General features: G+C 48.5%; 1 protein-coding gene across 1 annotated transcript; it reads left to right on the plus strand.

Annotated features, from left to right (window-relative positions):
• Window positions 1-17,445: 17,445 nt before the first annotated feature.
• Window positions 17,446-19,798, plus strand: LOC117498588 (zinc finger BED domain-containing protein 4-like). Its single transcript, XM_034150786.1, has 3 exons — window positions 17,446-17,789; window positions 17,995-18,447; window positions 19,756-19,798. Exons 1-3 carry the CDS (start codon window positions 17,446-17,448, stop codon window positions 19,796-19,798), a joined length of 840 nt encoding a protein of 279 aa, XP_034006677.1.
• The last annotated feature ends 226 nt before the right edge of the window (window positions 19,799-20,024 follow it).

Below are 20,024 nucleotides of genomic sequence, written 5' to 3' on the forward strand. Positions count from 1 at the left end.
AAACATTACCATTGCGGAGGTAATAGAGAAGCAAACGAAGCACATCTGAAAGTACAAGCCTTGACTGCAAAACTTTATACCCAGTTTATTGCCATAAATATGATGATGGATTATCAGTAAAAAATTATACGTGACACAGACACATTGGATTAACCTTGAGCGGCGTTTTTATTCCGTTGAACACAACTTTTGATCACAAATCAAAAAAGGTAAGATGTAATTATTGTAATATTTTTGAAACCGGATGTTGTTTACTTTCTCTTTTCTGGCTGAAAGCTCCGCAAATTCGGGGTCGTACAGTGATGACACTACATGTATGGAATATGTGGAGTCTCAGCTTTAATCGGATATCTTGTTTGTGCAGTTACGATAAGTAATAAGGGCATTTTGAGAGTGAGTGCTGTGCAAAACTCCGTTAGCATTAGTTAGCATTTTTTCGCAAAATACTAATTCAAAGGCTTGGTATTACTCTTGTGTTTCTTTTAGCTAAAAATGGTTCATATCTTCAGTTAGCTGAGATTCTTACCGTTAATCTGGTGCTACACATTAATAGTTTCATAAATGTAAGAAGCCCTGAGACATTGTCTAAAAAAAAAAAAGTGGGAGGGGTCCAATGGGGCCGGGCTTAAGAGGTTAAATGATGACTTTAAACAATTTTTTTTTTTTTAAAGGGCCGGCCAGCCGTCAACGGCCCTTGACGACCGGCCGTTCTGTGGTTCTCCAGATTCTACAGATGGCCAGTCCGCCCCTGCCCTCTAAGGCTATCGCTATTGGGTTAAGGGCGAAGCAGGATGCAGTCTACGCCCCACTGGTCCGTCCGTTACCAGAAGCACAAAAACACACCTACTCAATTAATAACCCAAGTCCATTTCGCCATGCATAATGGAGCATCACATTCCCAGGGAATATAGCATTAAAAAATGAATATTCTCCATAAGGGAATAAAGGTAGGCTAAATAGGCTACCTGTCGTTATAAAAAGTAGAGACCAAAGTCCCACTTGTTAAAACGATCAAAGAGGGGGGGAAAACGGCAGCTCTCTAATGGCGCGTTTCCACTACAGCGCGGAGCACGGTTTAAGAGGGCTGTGACGTCAGCGGCCCGTCTTTGGTTGCGTTTCCACTTGGCCTAGTACCGGCCGGCGGGTCCTAATTCACAGTTTTTCTGGCCTTATAAAATCGTGGGTCTAGGGCCAGAGACAACGAGGCTGAGTCGGGCTGAGTATGCTAAACTAGAGAGAGCATCGCTGGCAAGGGGGCTACAACTACAACAAGATGGACATATTTGACCGTGATTTAATTGTAATACACGTTTCAAAATGATGCCGAAGTAACAACATACTGATACCGGTTAGTAAAAACCATGAATTAATGCTTTGTCAAGTCTGCAGACAGACGGCAGGCTAAAAACCTTTTAAAATGCGTGTTTTCTAAATGGAGATTGGCTAAGCTAACGCAGTATATGCTCCGACCGTCCACACTCACAACAACGGCCTATACAGACATAAATAAAGCAGCGACTGTATTCGCCATGACACAGACAGTCTGTGGTTTGTACTTGTTTAACTTTTGTCTAGTTTCTGAACATATATGAGGAGCTGTGAGCTCTGAGTGCTAACAGCTAACGGCTGTGTTGTTTTTCTGGGGTTCTCATTGAAGATGACGTCACGGCTCCGCCTACACTGCGTTACTATAGATACTACCCCAGTTCCTAAACTGTAATGGAAATGCGCCATAAAGTGAGCCAGTCCTAACGAGGCCTAGCCATACCGAGCGAGGCCTGTAAGGAATGCGTGGAAGGGTAGGACCCAAATGCAGACTATCAGAAAAGGTAAACGGTCTTGAAACAAAAACGAGCTTTATTCTTAAAGCTTAACAATAGCAAGGCATGAAACACATAGGTTCTACAGAAAACTGACCGTGACCAACATGGTGGGAGACAAGAGAAACAAACAATGAACCGACAGGGGAACACAGGAAGAGACAAGACTAAATACAGAGAGGGGTAATCACAAGACGAGACACAGCTGGGGTAAGGGAGGCAGAAACACAAGGGCAACAGGTGAACACAATCAAACAATCAGACACACCAGGGAAACTAAGACAGGAAGGCAAACACAGGAAGAAGGAACAGAGAAGACACGAGGAAAACATTTCAAAACAAAACAGGAAACCAGAAAAGACAAGACAAAACACAACACAGACAGATCGTGACATAACCCCCTCCTCAAGGGACGGATCCCAGACGTCCCAAAAACATAGTCTAACACTTCAAAAAAGGGTGGGTGGGGGGGGTCCGGAGGACGGGCCCGAAAGGGGTCCGGGCGGACGGCCCGGGGGCAAGGCAGAGTCCAAAAAGGGGCGACGGCCACAGCGGGCGAACTCAGGGGGGCCGGGCATGAGAGCAAAGGCAGCGGCTCTCAGGGGACCGGGCTCGAGGGCGAGGGCAGCGGCTGGAAGAATCAGGAGGCCGAGCCCGAGGGCGAAGACCGCGGCTGGAGAACTCAGGAGGCCGGGCTCGAGGGCGAACAAGAAGGCGGCGACGAGACAGCTCCGGAGGACGGGCAGGAAGGCGCCGACGGGACAGCTCCGGAGGACGGGCAGGAAGGCGCCGACGGACAGCTCCGGAGGCCGGGCAGGAAGGCGCCGACGGGACAGCTCCGGAGGCCGGGCAGGAAGGCGCCGACGGGACAGCTCCGGAGGCCGGGCAGGAAGGCGCCGACGGGACAGCTCCGGAGGCCGGGCAGGAAGGCGCCGACGGGACAGCTCCGGAGGACGAGCAGGAACCAGTATCGGCCGGACAGGAACCGGAGCCGACGGGACAGGCGTAGACGGGGTCCTGAACATGACATGGGCTGGTGTCGACTGGACCCCCAACGGAACAGGACACAGAGTTGGCAGGACCCCCGGTGGAACAGGTGTCGGCGGGACCTCCAACAGGACAGGACACAGAGTTGGCAGGACCCCTGGCAGGACAGGTGTCGGCGGGACCCCCAACAGGACAGGACATGGATTTGGCAGGACCCCTGGCAGGACAGGTGTCGGCGGGACCCCCAACAGGACAGGACATGGAGTTGGCAAGACCCCCGGCAGGAGAGTAGTCGGCGGGACCTCCAACATCACAGGACATAGGGTTGGCAGGACCCCCGGCAGGAGAGTAGTCGGCGGGACCTCCAACATCACAGGACATAGGGTTGGCAGGACCCCCGGCAGGAGAGTAGTCGGCGGGACCTCCAACATCACAGGACATAGGGTTGGCAGGACCCCCGGCAGGAGAGTAGTCGGCGGGACCTCCAACATCACAGGACATGGGGTAGGCGTCGGCCATAGAGCCAACAGGACACGGGGTGCTGGAGTCGGCCGGACCACCGACAGAACACGAGGGGCTGGAGTGGGCCGAACCACCGACAAAACACGGGGGGCCGGAGTCGGCCGGACCACCGACAGGACACGAGGTGCTGGAGTCGGCCGGACCACCGACAGGACACGAGGTGCTGGAGTCGGCCGGACCCACCGACAGGACACGGGGTGCTGGAGTCGGCCGGACCACCGACAGGACACGAGGTGCTGGAGTCGGCCGGACCACCGACAGGACACGAGGTGCTGGAGTCGGCCGGACCACCGACAGGACACGAGGTGCTGGAGTCGGCCGGACCACCGACAGGACACGAGGTGCTGGAGTCGGCCGGACCACCGACAGGACACGAGGTGCTGGAGTCGGCCGGACCACCGACAGGCCACGAGGTGCTGGAGTCGGCCGGACCACCGACAGGACACGAGGTGCTGGAGTCGGCCGGACCACCGACAGGACACGAGGTGCTGGAGTCGGCCGGACCACCGACAGGAGACGGGGTGCTGGAGTCGGCCGGACCACCGACAGGACACGAGGTGCTGGAGTCGGCCGGACCACCGACAGGACACGAGGTGCTGGAGTCGGCCGGACCACCGACAGGACACGAGGTGCTGGAGTCGGCCGGACCACCGACAGGAGACGGGGTGCTGGAGTCGGCCGGACCACCGACAGGACACGAGGTGCTGGAGTCGGCCGGACCACCGACAGGACACGAGGTGCTGGAGTCGGCCGGACCACCGACAGGACACGGGGGGCTGGCGTCGGCCGGGGAGCCAGTACTGGAGCCGAAACTGAAGCCGGAACCATGGCTGCTGGGGCCGGAACTGGGGCCGGAACCATGGCTGCTGGGGCCGGAACTGGGGCCGGAACCATGGCTGCTGGGGCCGGAACTGGGGCCGGAACCATGGCTGCTGGGGCCGGAACTGGGGCCGGAACCATGGCTGCTGGGGCCAGAACTGGGGCTGGAACCATGGCTGCTGGGGCCAGAACTGGGGCCGGAACCATGGCTGTGTGGGCCGGTACTGGAGCAGGCACCCTGGCTGCTGGGCACGGAACCGGAACACGGAACCATGGCTGTGTGGGATGGTACTGGAGCACGGTACCATGACTGTGTGGGCCGGTACTGGAACAGGCACCCTGGCTGCTGGGCATGGAACAGAAGCCTGGAACCTGACTGTGTGAGCCAGGTAATCGAACACGGAAGCATGGCTGTGTGGGCGAGTACTGGTGCACGGATCCATGGCTGTGTGGACCGGTACTGGATTATGAGCTGGCTTCCTGACCTTGCGTTTCTTTGAGGTCTTTTGGAGGCTCCGTGGACCTCCAAACGCCAGACGGGATCCCAAAAAAGGGTCAGAGAATGGAGACTGGCACTCGGGGCTACGTGCAAAAACTCTGAGCCATTCAGGCAACGAGCTCCTCAGCCATGGCATGTTAGACACCGCCATCTGTGCCTTCTTGAGGATAGCCTCTTTGTTCTTTCTTGACGAGGGTTCCACTCCACTCGACATAGTAACATTGAAGGGTAAAGTCTAGATCGAACAGATCTACCTTAAAGTCTTCAAAATCCGCTGGGTCCATATTTGGTCGGTTCATTCTGTAAGGAATGCGTGGAAGGGTAGGACCCAAATGCAGACTATCAGAAAAGGTAAACGGTCTTGAAACAAAAACGAGCTTTATTCTTAAAGCTTAACAATAGCAAGGCATGAAACACATAGGTTCTACAGAAAACTGACCGTGACCAACATGGTGGGAGACAAGAGAAACAAACAATGAACCGACAGGGGAACACAGGAAGAGACAAGACTAAATACAGAGAGGGGTAATCACAAGACGAGACACAGCTGGGGTAAGGGAGGCAGAAACACAAGGGCAACAGGTGAACACAATCAAACAATCAGACACACCAGGGAAACTAAGACAGGAAGGCAAACACAGGAAGAAGGAACAGAGAAGACACGAGGAAAACATTTCAAAACAAAACAGGAAACCAGAAAAGACAAGACAAAACACAACACAGACAGATCGTGACAAGGCCGAGCGAGGCCGTGTAGTGGAAACGCGCCATAAGTGCCGACAGGCAGGAGAGATAATAAAAACGAATAAAAGAACAGCGGGAAGACCAAGATGTAGCAATGCAAATGTCTTCCACTGTCATTCCTCCGTGCAACGCCGTAGAGGTTGAAATTCCTCTGGTGCTGTGCGCTTGATGTTCTCCGGGGGATCCACCCCAGAGGAGACATATGCCTGTGACACAGCCTCACACAGCCTGTGTGACAGGCGTTGTGCAGACAGAGGCTGCCCTATTGAGCGCTCTCTGTAATGCACAAACAGACGCTGGGAACTGCGCAACGCAGCCGCGCGTGCCGTATAGCATGACAGCGCACGCACGGGACGGAGGAGATGAGATGTGGCTTCTTCCTCTGATGTGTGAGGAGGAGGAAAAAAAGCCATCCAAAGTTATCACTCGATCTAAAAAAGAGCCTGTGATAATTGTTGGCATAAACGCCGGGCTAGGGCGCAAAACAGCTGAGCTGCCATCTCCTTGGATCTGGAGACATAACGGAGCCACAGAGAGAGCAGACAAATCACTCACCCCTTTTAGCTGATGTCAGAGCCAAGAGCAGAGCTACTTTGGCTGACAAGAACTTTTAGGGGGACCTGATCTAAAGGTTCAAATGGAGCTTTTCTCAGTGCGCGTAACACTAAAGCCAAATCCCATTGAGGCGCCAAAGCGCATGACACAGGTCTGAGTCTCTGTACTCCCCGTAGAAACCGTTTTGTCAGAGGGTGACTAAACACCGTGCTGACCCCAAAACCTACGTGGCAAGATGAAATGGCAGCAGCATATGTTTTGACCGTGCTATAGGCCAGTTCCTGTCCAGCAACAGCTGGAGGAACGACAGCACGTGAGGCAGGGGGCCCGTCCAGGCTTTTCCCTACACACCAAACGGAAGGCCGCCGCTGCTTTGTTGTCTGTTCGAATCAACACATGTTGATTGTACAGCAACGGGACGAAGTGCTGGATTACTCTCCATACGGAGAGTAATTCCAGCACGTTTATATGGAGAGACATGTGAGCCAACCACTGTCCCCCCACTGCCTGTGACATGCACGTTCCTCAGCCTGCGAGAGATGCGTCTGTGAACACTGCGGTGTGTGACGTCACTCTGCTCAGGGGCACCCCCACTGACAGGACATGGAGATTTTTCCAGTAGGTTAAATCCAAACCCACGAAAGGAGGAATGTACACCATGTGTCTCCTCTGACGCACGGGGTCGCCGCCGTTGCCCGTGAAGCAACCCAAGAGGGGCCCGGACCGAAAAGGCTGCAAGGGGGCCTCCACACGCTGCATCTCACACCGGCTCTCATCCTGTCTCTGTTTAGGAGACTGAGGAATGAGCGGAGGTGTGTGCAGTGCTATTCACACAGTGCGTAATAACAGCCCTGGGCTCATTACGACCGTGTGTAGTAGGCACATCTGGGACAGAGGAAAAACCGTGCTGCCTGCTAACCGACAGGTTAACAGCTGCACCGGAGGAGAGCTGTCACTTTCTCCACTCTCTGCTGTGAGAGTCGCGCTCTCATGCGGGCTGAGTTCAATTCCACTCCCAGTTAAATGTCTGGGAGGGAAGAGGACAGCTCTTCTTCCAGTTGATAATGAAACCCAGGCTTGACAGCTGAGATACGAGCTGTATCGTCTGAAAAACCGCTTCCTCCCTGGAGCGAGCCAGCCACAGCCGGTCATCCAGGTAAAATAACACTCTCATCCCCATTCTGAGTAGCCTCTCCAACCGTCTCCACCCACTTTGAAAAAGTGCGTGGAGCCAGGAATGAGAAACGCAGGAATTTGCTGTGTTTCGGGATGATGGTTACGTGGAGGTAAGCATCCTTCAGGACTATGGATGTGAACCAGTCTCCCTGGTGAACACACTCCAGCACCTGTTTGATCGTCAGCATGGGAAAAGGCCATTCCCTTGTTGGACACTGACAGATCGAGGATGGGTCTCATTCCCCCCGCCCCGTCTCCTTCGGGACCAGAAAATAGCAGGAGTAAAAACCCCTGATTTTCTTCCCCTTGAGGAACCCTGGAAAAAGGCTTTCTTTAACCAGAGTTCCTGCCGCTCTGCACGGAGCGCGAGACACTGTTCCTTGGATGACAGGACTCCCTGTATCCCGTAGAACTGCGGGGGGGAGAGGCGAACTGCAGAGACTACCCTCTGCCCATCCGCCTACTCATCCATCTGTCCATCAGACACACGCGCCGCCACCCTGAGTAATACTCTGATAGCGCCGGGTGTACATTCTCTGGATGTGCTGTGGTTGGTGACAAACCACGCCAGAGCCCTCCACACGCTTTATTTCACACAGGCTCTCATTATGTCGCCGTTTAGGAGAAGACTCGTAAACCCCGCGTTCACGCTCAACACCACTAAGGGATGAGCGGAGGTTTGTGCAGTGCTGTCCACACTAGGCGTAATAATGGCCCTTCTGTCGTGGGCTTATTACGACCGTGGGTAGGAGGTACGTCTGAGACAGAGGAAAAATCCATGCTGCCTAACCACAAAAAGGTTTAAGGTAGACGGATTGAATAGTAAGCCCTGCTGTTTATTAACCCATAAGTTAAAAAACAACAGCCGGCTTAGGCAGCGAGCCATGCTGCCAAGTAACCAACCGGGGAGCCTTGCTGCTTATTATCTTTCATCTGTCCATCGAACACACGCGCTGTCACTCAGCGCGCAAACCTGCTCTGGATATGCTGTGGTTGTCATGGTGACGAGCCACGCCAGAGCCCTCCAGACGTTGCATTTCACACAGGCTCTCCTAATGTCGCGTTTAGGAGAAGGCTCGTAAACTAGACATTGAGGTGTGTTCACGCTCAACACCCCTGAGGGATGAGCGGAGGTGTGTGCAGTGCTGTCCACACTGTAATAATGGAACTCGTGGGCTCATTACGACCGTGTGTAGGAGGTAGGTCTGGGACAGAGGAAAAACCGGGCTGCCTATAACCGACAGGTTATAAGCCGCCTGTTTAAACGTCAAGCCCTGCTGTCTATTAACCGACTGGTTAATTACAGCTGGCTTGTGCCGCGAGCCCTGCTGCCTGCTACCGACAGTTTACAGCCGGCTCAAACGGCACGCCCATGCTGTCTGTTAACCGTACAGGTAAAAAACAGCTGGCTTATGCACCTCCACACGCTGTATTGCACAGCGGCTCTCATCATGTCGCCGTTTAGGAGAAGGCTCGAAAAACCGGACATTGAGGCGTTTTCACGCTCAAACCCGCTTGAGGAATGAGCGGAGGTGTGTGTAGGAGGCACATCTGTGACATTAGCCGCGTTCACACCAAGTACTTTCCTGTACTTAGTTCCGGCACTAAGAGCCCCGGCGCTTTTAACCCCAGGGCACTTAGTACAGATCGCGTTCACACCGGAGTACTTTTCCCTGAGGGAAGATTACGCAAATGAGCCGCTGACGTCACTTCTTCTTCTTCTGCTTTGGCTTTACTGGCAGGCCACAAATCACTTCACGGCAAGTACAGTAGGTGGCGGTATGCACCTTAAAGTTGTTTGCAATCCGCTGCAAAACAAGAGAAGAAGAAGAAGAAAAACTTCTCGCGTATACTGCGACGCCCACCCACTCGCTGTACATTAGGCGTCTGTTGTTTACCTTCCGACCTCAGACATGATGGAGATGGAGTTGACTGAAGTTGTGCTGTTTGTGCTCATGTTATACAGCTTTGTAACTGAGTTAATGCAGCCTGAGCAACTTGCGTACAATAACAAAACAAGCCGAGCACGAGTGGTGGTGGAGAACGCTTTTGGCAGACTGAAGGGCAGGTGGCGGTGCTTGATGAAAAGAAACGACTGCAAGATGGACAAGATCAAAATCCAGGTGGCAGCATGTTGCATATTACATAACCTTTGTGAAAGTAATGAGTACAGGGACGAATGGACTGCCTTACCGGCGACCCAGCTTTATGAGGCATCTGAACAGCGTGTAAATTGTAAACATTTTGACAATAAAGCTGATCTTTTGTACAGTGCTTTTGTTTCTCTTTTATTTTCCAGTCAAGACAGGCAACATTACAATAGTGTACAGTGTGGCAATATAATAACAATAAACTGTGCCAGGTGTGTTGTATGCACAGTAAATAGGCTCAGCAGCAAACCCACCGTTATTATTTATCTTCCTGAGACCCACTGCATCCGTCTGCCATAAACACTATGGAAACATACATGTTAGTTTCGGCCCATAGTGGACTCCATTTTGTGTTGTGTAAAATGGGGGGGGGAATTAAAAGTTTGCAAATTCCCATGTCCTCCTCAGAGGACAATCATAAAAACATTTAGTTTTAGGTCAAATAATATTTAAAATGATATAAATTATCCTATTTGTGTATGTGCCCCTGCCATTCCCCCACAAGGTTGCAACATTGATGATAAATAAATGACAAATAAAGCTTTGCCAGTTTATAACCGATGAAACATGATGGTATCAGAATAATCACTTACATGTGATGTATAGGATGCTACGGTCACTAAAGATAAAGTGTCAGGAGAAATAAGCAAGATACTGTTTAACAGTAAATAGAAGTTCACATTTTTAATGTAAATAAAATAGAAGTTGTACATGTAAATTAACATTATCAATATAAAATAAAGTGTCAGTTGTATCAAGACTATATAATAACAGTAATAAGAATAATATAAAATGAACTGGTGAGCATCTTGTCCTCCGTTTCCTGGGCCTTGGTGAACAGCACCATCTGATCTCCACGCAGCGACTCATTCACCACGGCACGCCGGTCCTCCAACGCCTGGGCGGTGTCAAAGAAATTCGCATGCCGTGTCCGCTTTCCTAAGAGGGGAAAATAAGCAAGATACAAGATCTGTTTAGTCGCCATGTAGTTTTACAACAACTAGGAATGTTTTTTTGGTATTTTCACAAATAGAATTAAGGTTTCACAAATCTGAAACTGTGTTATAAAGAATCTTTTGACTCTCTGGGATAATCCAGTCCAGATTTGATGAGTCTAGGTATAGTGGTTTTAGATCAGGACCTGGTCTAATGTGGTCTACATGTAAAAAAAGCACTGAAATCTCCCTTTTTTGTATTTTCACAAATAGAATTAAGGTTTCACAAATCTGAAACTGTGTTATAAAGAATGTTTAGACCCTCTGGGATAATCCAGTCCAGATTTGATGAGTCTAGGTATAGTGGTTTTAGATCAGGACCTGGTCTAATGTGGCCAGGATGCGAAAAAGCACTAAAATCTCTCTTTTTTGTATTTTCACAAATAGAATTAAAGGTTTCACAAATCTGAAACTGTGTTATAAAGAATGTTTAGCCTCTCTGGGATAATCCAGTCCAAATAAATCGGCTATGCAGCGATTTAAGAGGTTCAAACTGTTGGAGTAGAATACCTCTGCTACGCGCCGTTCGTTGGATGAGGCTGGATCTCTATTAAATTAAGAAAGGAATTGAAAACACCGGAATCAAAGTTATAACACATTATCTGAGTTTACTTCTAGTAGGAAACCAAACACATATACAAGTTATACAGAGTACTCCGGGTACTCCGGGCTTTTAGATTCGTGATGCGATGCGGCTAAAATGTATCGGGATCAAACCACCCATCGAACGAGAAGAGAGTGCCTTCTGTCAATGATGCGATGCGGACACAGTTTAACGGAGTCAACCACTCACCAAACCCAAAAGCAATTTTACACACACAAACGTCAGTATTTCTATCTGTCTTTGGGGCGGAGATTTGTCGATTCTTCCTTCCCACTTTTCTCCCAAGCGAATTAGAGAACCCCTGGGGAGGAGCTGTTTAAGCTGACCACCTCCCCCAAGTGTCCTGATTGGCTGGATTCGCTTCTGGTCTGGTTCAATCAGAGTTCGGACCATAAAGTTCCATAAGGTCAAAAGTCAATGTTTATCTTTACCTTATCTTACTCTACATTCCTTTCCCAGGGGATATTTTCACCTAACCTTCCCTCCTTCCGACATTTAAACTCTTCCTCACCTATTTAATGATGTGTCTTTAACGACTTAATGACCGCATCTGGCTTTTAGGGATGATAAGGATGTTGGTGTGTTGAAACACAGAATCTCTGAGCCAGTGAATTTAAAAGTGAGAATAACATTCTTTTTCTAAGTGATTATCTAAAACAGTTCAAAATAATACATGTTTACTTCAATATAGTGTAGAATCATATCTTCTTACTTCAAAACACGGAGGATTGTTCCTTTTTGAAGAGTGCTTCATGTATGCTTGAACTTTGTTTAATGTTGTTGAGGCAAGTTTTCTTACCGGAAGTCATGTGACCTCTAGCCCGGATGTTTACAATGTTTGTGAGAGAGTAAAAAGGCGCGAACGTAAATGCCGGTCTAGGCGAATACGTTTTCACGCTGTTTCATAATTGTACCAAGAAGGAAATAAACATGATTGTGAACATCAGTTCGATGCGTAACGTTCTTTCAAGACAAAGTTACAGTGTGTGTACCTTTGCGTTTGGTTGCTGGTAAGGAGGACGACCAAGCGCTGTGATCTAGAATGCAAAGCTCGCTTGTTTCCAATCCCGAGAGTTGTCCATCCTCCCCTGAAACAGACGATTAGTGCCATGAGTTAGTGAAGCAAATTACAGAAACACTGCACAGTTATTCACAAGTCAAAACGTTTTCATAGCGGCCGAGAATATCTAGCTAGCTAGATGTAGCTAGCTCGGGGCCGGTGTTAGCCTATTCAGCCTAGCATGGCTAGCTTGATCTACTGAGCAAATAAAAGTACATCTGAGACCATTATTGTGCAGATTACAACCCCAGTGCATGTAGTTGATTTTACCTTCGTCGTGGTCGTCATCGTTGGCCACTGAATCCGCCGTTTGTAGTCCTGCCTGAGTTTCTTTATTTTTAGCCGGTGGGGCTGTGCACGATTCCCAGGTCGAGTGAAAGCTACTGAACTGGCTTCAGTAGCATTCCCTGGGTCGCGTCCTCGGCGTAGATCTCCAGAAGCGCCGACACCTCCTCATCATTTCTTGATGCTTGCCATAACTGCTTTCAAAAACAAACCCAACGCTCCGTCGGTGCGTTGGGTTTTTGTAGCGAGGAAAAACAATGGCGTCTCCACACAACATTTTCACAGTTGTACGGGCGTGGTTTGCAATTCGCCCAGCCAATCAGCACTGGGGCACTTTTCACCCACAGGAAAGTACGATCTCTCAGCAGGCTCTAAAAATGGGGGTAAAAGTTCGATTTTTGGTGTGAACGCGACATAAGGGTTACTAACGGAACTAAACGCGAAAAGTACGGTGAAAAGTACTCCGGTGTGAACGCGGCTATAGGAAACAAACCCGTGCTGTCTAATTAACCGACAGGGTTTAAAAGACAGCCGGTTTAAGCCGCGAGCCCTGCTGCCTAATAACCGACAGGCCATATGAGGCAGCCGCTTATGCAGCTTTTTTTATGTCATCCGGAGGAGAGCTCTCCTGAACCGGGGGAACGGGGAGATCTCATTAGGCGGCTGCCTTTCCGATGATCTCCGGGAGTTCCTGGAGAATACCGCCTATCGACGGCAGAGCCGTGATGGCGGATAGAGGGACCTGGTGACCCGGGACCCGGTGTCAGCCCGGCAGCCGAACCTAGGCTCTGCTGCCGGGCCGACACTGGGCCCCCGCCCTGTCTCCCCCGTCCGGAGGAGAGGGAGGATGGGGCCGGGGGAACCACATGGTGATCCGTGAATGGAGGGGAAGGAGTCGCCTGACTGCTGCCCGCCACTCGGATCCAATAAATAAATGGCTTGGTCCACAGAGTAAGACTCCTGGACTAGCCAATCATCCTCGGCCGCAGCAGCGAGTGCGTCCGCTCTCCGCTGTCGGAGGGAGATGGACACAATGAGTGCACGACACCTGGGGAGTGAGAGCCGCGTTTGCATGCTCCAATCCCCGGCAGGACTCACTGTGAGCTCCGGTCGCAACTCATATGTCGGGTTGACACCGGTCCCCGCCCTGTCTCCCCCGTCCGGAGGAGAGGGAGGATGGCTCTGAAAAGAACTTGTGCCTGACAGTGCTTCTGCAACGGAGTGCTGAAGAAAAGTGGGAGCAGATTGTAGGGCCTACTTTCTATTTATACGGAAGTGAGTCCGTAGGTGGGGCCCACGTCATAGGTGGGCGTGGATTAAGTCTGTCAGTGCTGCACACGTGCAGTGGGATTACCCAATAGCGATAGCCTTAGAGGGCGAAGCTTTATACGATATAGGTTCAAGGTTCAAGGTTCTTTATTGTCAAACTAACATAGCTACAGAGTAATTATGTCGTTGAAAATCTTATGTCACAGACTTCTCCAACAATGCAACATAATAATACAGATAGTAAAAGTAATACAAAAAGAAAAATAGTTCTAAAATAAAGTGAGTATGTGGAATAGTGCAGTACGAGTCTATATACAAGTTATTGGAATGATATATATTAGATAGTAGATATATATTACTAAGTAGAAGATGAATGTTTTGAAATTGTTTCAGCAGTTCAATTGTTTAACAGTCTCACTGCCCGCGGAAAGAAACTGTCTCTGAATCTTTTTGTTTTTGCCAGGATGCTGCGGTAACGTCTGCCAGACGGCAACAGAAAGAACAGTTTGTGGCTGGGGTGATGGGGGTCTTTGATAATCCGTAGGGATTTCTTCCTGAGCCGCTGGGAGTAAAGGTCCTCCATGGATGGCAGCTCCGTCCTGGTGATGTTCTGTGCAGTTTTCACCACCCTCCAACCTTACGATTGAGGTCGGTGCAGCTGCCGTACCAGGCCGTGATGCAGCCAGTCAGGATACTCTCTATGGTGCACCTGTAGAAGTTGCAGAGTATCCTGGAATCCATTTTGAACCTCCTCAGCCTGCGGAGGAAGAAGAGCCGCTGTCGAGCTTTCTTGGTGATGGTGGTGGTGTGAAGAGTCCATGTCAGGTCCTCAGTGATGTGGACCCCAAGGAACCTGAAGCTGCTGACTCTCTCCACCGTAGTCCTATTGATGGCGATGGGGGCGTGTCCCTCTCCCTGCTGCTTCCTGTAATCCACAATCAGCTCCTTTGTTTTGCTGATGTTGAGATATAGAAGCAGGACAACAAAATAAAATGCTGCATTGTTTTTGAAACAAGAACCATATGCCCAAGACATTTCTACATTTAGATGACATGTTTAGAACTCAGTACATTTGAACCATTAACTAATTTAACCATCAACATCCATTTAAGTGCACACAACAGTGCAAACAAAACAAAAAAACAGGCTTGTGTGCTAGTATGGTTTTTGAATAAACACATCAGTATTTTAAAAAGTCAAATTGTATCAAGTGCATCAGACAACTCAAATTACTCCATTTGAACCATATTTAGAATTTCCTTATTTTAACTAAAGTAATTCAACCTAAGTGAAGCCAACCTAAGAAGTGGGCACTACAGTCAGGAACTAGCTTACTTTTTAACATTCTACTCAAAGGGCCAGTAAATATTATCTCCGCCAATATGCTATATTAAAATATCATTAAAAAAGTCATAGTATTCTATGTTGAAATTATCAAGGAAAAAGCCATTCCATGTTATGTTAACAAAAACAAAAGTTCTGTTTTATATGTTGAAATATAATTTTAAAAAACAATGATGTAGTTGTAGTTTTATATTTAAAAAAACGTCATGATATAGTATTTTCGTACTTTAGTATGTCAAATTTAAGAATAAGTCATATTATAGTTTGTAGTATGTAGAGTAGTATGTTGAAAATCTCAACAACAAATGAAAAAAAAAGGCATAATACAGTTTGGCAAAAAGTAGGGCTGCATAATATATTTAAGACTTATTCTTATCGCAATATCACATCTTAAAGACAGCTTGAACTGGATAAATGGTTAGTCTTTTTCAAACATACCATACGTTCAGGAACTGCATGTTAGTATATTTGGCCAATCGGGTTAGGCCCTACTGCCCTAGACGCACCCCCTCAATACAGAAGTCACGCTTTGGGAAGAGGTGTTTCATTTCACAGATCTGACTTGATTGTTGTTGTGATGGATGAAGGAAGAGAGACGTGCGAGGAAAATTCAGAGGATGAAAGCCCCGGCCACACGAGGACGATAACGCAAACGGACCGCAATCGTTATCAAAAAAGTATTCCGTCCACACGCAACAGGCACCAGAAACGTGTCCCTTCACACGAGACCGCTCGAAAGCGCTGGAGACGCTGTAGTACATATGCCAGGCCTGTAAGTGGCGCTGTAGTCCTGCCACAAAAGCAGCGAAGAAGACTTCCCGCGCATGGTTGCCATGGTTGCCCTTCTGTTTATTCTCCGCTGTGGACGCTCTGGCTCTTTTTCTCCCTCCCCGAGGCAAGCGTTTGCTCCTGCTGTAATTCTCTCCGGTAGTCCACCAGCAGATGAAAAACACCCACCTCTCCGCCTCTTCCAAGGAACGAGGGGACCGTGCGGCAGAGTTTCAGTTAGATTTTTTTTCGCCGGTCAACATGTCCGTTAAAGTTTAAATCTTCCGGACAAAATTTGAAAAGTGCCGGTCAAAGGTCTTCTTTGTTATTTATTGAGCTTTAAAACAAATGAATAACGACTCTATATAGTAATAAAAAACGGAGCCTCTCTTTTCCTCCCCCTCTTCTGACAGCTCAGCAGCTGATCTCTGAGCAGGAGAGGTGGGGAGAGGTGGGGCTATTGCTTCAACGTTATCAGGAAATGATCGTATAGGCGTAAACACGGAGCCGTTTCCACCCCCCGAGCGTTTTGTTTGCAGATCTACCCACCTTGGGACCCGTTATCGTTATCGTTTTCTGCGTTTCCATGTCGGCCTCGTGTGGCCAAACCGTCTATCTGATAGAGAACTATAGCAGATATGACCATTATCGTCATATCTGCTACAGCTGAAACACTCCTTTGTGCATCAGTCAATCCTCACAGTAAATACATAGCTGAATCCCAGATCAAATGCACGCTGAATAGTGATGTGTCGGTCGCGAACGAGCCGGCTCAAAGAGCCGGCTCTTTTAAGTGAACGGCGGGAGCCGGCTCGCACACGCGAACGAGCCATTATTTTTTTACATATTTTTTTTTACGGGTGCTCCGCGTACATGCAGTGACTGAATGTCACGCGCATGCTGTGCATCACGTGAGTATAGACAAGGAGGGAGGGGCTGCGTGTGCTCAGTGCTGGTTGCTGAACAGAGGGAGAGGAGAACACACGGTGAAGTGTCAGTTTGCGTTGCGCTAATAAGATGAGTGAAAGTAGGAAAAGAAGCAGCATTTGGCTGCATTTTAACAATTGTGCAAACACAAAGGCAGAATGCAGAATTTGCAACATGAAGCTCTCATATAGAGCAGGGTCCACAAACAACCTCCACAGGCACTTGAGAACTGTGCATCCAACAGTTCAGTTGGAAGAAAAAAGGCAGGCCAGACTGCCTGCTTCTGCCAGTGCGTCTACTCCACCTGTTGTTGCTGCAGCTACAGGATCTACCCCCCATGCATCAGGTACCCACAAACCAACAGCTACACAGAGCTCAATAAGCCAATTTATATCAAAGGCAATGACCCCAGCTAGACAGAACATAGTGGATGAAGAATTGGCCAAAATGATCGCAAGTGATTTCCAACCATTTTCCATTGTGGAGGACAAGGGATTCCGAAGCTTCACACAGGCTCTCAATCCAATGTATGTTCCTCCGAGCAGGAAAACACTCTCTCAAAAAATCATTCCGAGACTGTATGATAGAGAACGTGCTTCACTGCAGGCCAGGGTTAAGGAAGCTACTGCAGTTTGCCTTACCACTGATTGCTGGACATCAAGAACCACCACCTCTTTCATGTCTGTTACATGTCACTTTATAGAAAATTATAAAACGGTGGCCTGTCTTCTGGACTGTTTTGAGTTTAGCGACAGACACACTTCAGAAAACTTGGCAGAGGAACTGCTAAGAGTGGCAAAAGAGTGGGACATTGAACATAAAGTGGCTTGCTGTGTTAGTGACAATGCAGCTAACATAACCAAAGCCATTAAACTCTTGAAATGGACCCACCACCCATGTCTCGCACATACCATCAACCTGATGGTAAGAGATGCCCTGAAGGTCATGAAGCCCACTCTTGACAAAGTGAAGGGGATGGTAGAATTCTTCCATAAGAGCACAAGATCAACAGAGAAGTTGAAGTCTACTCAGCGCCAAATGGATATGCCTGAGCTGAGGCTCAAGCAAGACTGTGTCACAAGGTGGAATTCTACATTGTACATGCTGAAACGGGTTCTGGAGTCAAAGGATGCAATCATCTCTACCCTGGCCCTTATCAATGCACATATGGATGCTCTGGATCAAGAAGAATGGGAGGCACGACAGGAGACCTGCACTGTTTTGGAACCCTTTGAGCAGGTCACCGTGGAAATCAGCTCAGAGAGGTACAGTTGACAGTTGTTATTATATTATTTATTATTATATAATAACATATTAAGGAACATTTTAGATGTGAATGTCAGTAATATTAAACAAGAATAAACTGAGCAAAGTCTATATACCACATAATAAAACAAAGCATAATAATAGAGTCACTGTTTTCTCTTTTTTCAGCGATGTGACATCCTCCAAAATGCTACTCCTCTGCAGGGGTCTGCAGAAAATCACAGCCTACAACCAGACACAAGTGACCAAGAGGAAAGTGACAGAGTTGGTGACTGCTCTCTCAACGTCGATGGACAGAAAGTTCCACAGAATGGAATACAACACTGTCCTATCAGAATCTACTGTACTCGATCCAAGGTTCAAAAGGCTGGCCTTTAATGATAACTGCGCTGTTGATGAGGCTCTTCAGAGAGTAACAGCAGCAGCAGCTCGTTGCGACCTCAGCAGCCAGCCAGCTCAACCACCAGGAGGCCAAGAGGGAGAAGAGGGAGCAAGGGCACCAGAAGTGGAGCCACAAATGTCTGCTGTTTGGAGGCTCTTTGATGCAAGAGCAACAGAAGACATTGCAAGAAGGAATCCCTCAGCAGATGCTATGCTGGAAGTAAGGTCCTATCTGGAGGAGCCTCTTATCCCAAGAACCGCAGACCCGCTGAGCTGGTGGGAGTCCAAGGGCCGTTCTCATTTCATCAAATTCCCCTCCTCGACTCCCCTCCTCGACTCCTATCCTCAAGACTTAGTCCCGCCCACAGGAGATGTGAGCCGAGGAGCCGAGGAGGGGAACCGAGGAGAGAGGAGGGGAAGCAGCAGGCGGTTAGAGAAATGAGAACTCCTCTCCTCTGAGCGGTCATTTTAAAGAGACGTCCATTAATGATGACAGGAGGCACAGCAGCACTCTGTCTGATGGACAGATGTGTTCATGATGACTTATATATTTACTTTGAATTCATTCACAGTGCGGTATAATGAGACAATAACAGGCTACAGATGCGGACACACACACACACACACACACACACACACACACACACACACACACACACACACATATATATATATATATATATATATATTTATATAAATATATACAATTTCAGAATCAAACAGAGCACTCTCATAATAACGTAACACTATCAGAGACTGGATATATCCCCCCCCCCCCTCTCTGGTCGCTACAATGAGGAAAATAAATTACGGGCCAAAAGTTTTATTTACAAGTATTAAAAGTAAGTAGAGGACACCAAACCAACTGAGACCTGTCTGTCCGCTGCATCTACGCACACACTGCACCACACACGCCTACACTACACACACGCACCTACAGCTCCTAAAGCATAATATCAGGCTACAGCCGTTGTGTATTTTATTATGTGAAGCACTAAATGGTTTTAGAAAAATATCGAGTCTTTGTTTGTAGATATCTACTAAATTAAAGCAAATACAGAGAGTAGGCCTGTTATACTGAGTGATATATATTATACACACTGCTCTGCTTTCTGCACGGACCTCACAGCTGTTCTCACTGTAAACATCGCGTTGCGATGAAAGCAGTTAATAAAATAATATCCAGGGGATGCATGCAGAGCTGTCATTGGCTGAGATAAGTCTGGCCGTGCGTCACGACTCTTTGAAACATCTCTGTTCCCGGAAATGCATCCACGAAGGAGCCGTGGAGGCCCGTGGAGGACCCATCAGTGTATCCTCGGTTATAGCTCCTCCAGAGAGCCTCCTCGACGCTCGATGCTCGGTCCTCGATGTGCATTTAGAGAAATGAGATGTCCTTCAACATGGCGCGCTAAAATTAATTTCCGGGTCACTACCGGAGGACCGAGGAGTCGAGGAGGGGGATTTGATGAAATGAGAACGGCCCCAAGGCTTCAGTGTACCCACGACTTGTGAAGGTCATGGCACGGCAACTGTGCATTGTAGCCACATCAGTCCCCACAGAAAGGATCTTTTCTAAAACAGGGCAGATAATAACAGAGAGAAGAAACCGGATCAACCCCTCTAAGCTGAGGCACTTGGTCTTCCTCAATGCCAATCTGCCCTGAAAAGAAAAAGAAAAGGTTACAGTTTGATAGTTGACGGTGGTAGGTTCATTAGAGACTGTTTGATACTGCTGTTTTGCACATTACAATACATTTATTTTTATTATGTTTTTTGTGTGATAGAGACTGTTATTTGCTGCTGTTTTGAGCATTGCAATATATTTATTTTCATTATGTTATTTATTTATG

This window comes from Trematomus bernacchii, unplaced genomic scaffold, assembly GCF_902827165.1.
Source record: "Trematomus bernacchii unplaced genomic scaffold, fTreBer1.1, whole genome shotgun sequence".
Taxonomy (NCBI): Eukaryota; Metazoa; Chordata; class Actinopteri; order Perciformes; family Nototheniidae; genus Trematomus; species Trematomus bernacchii.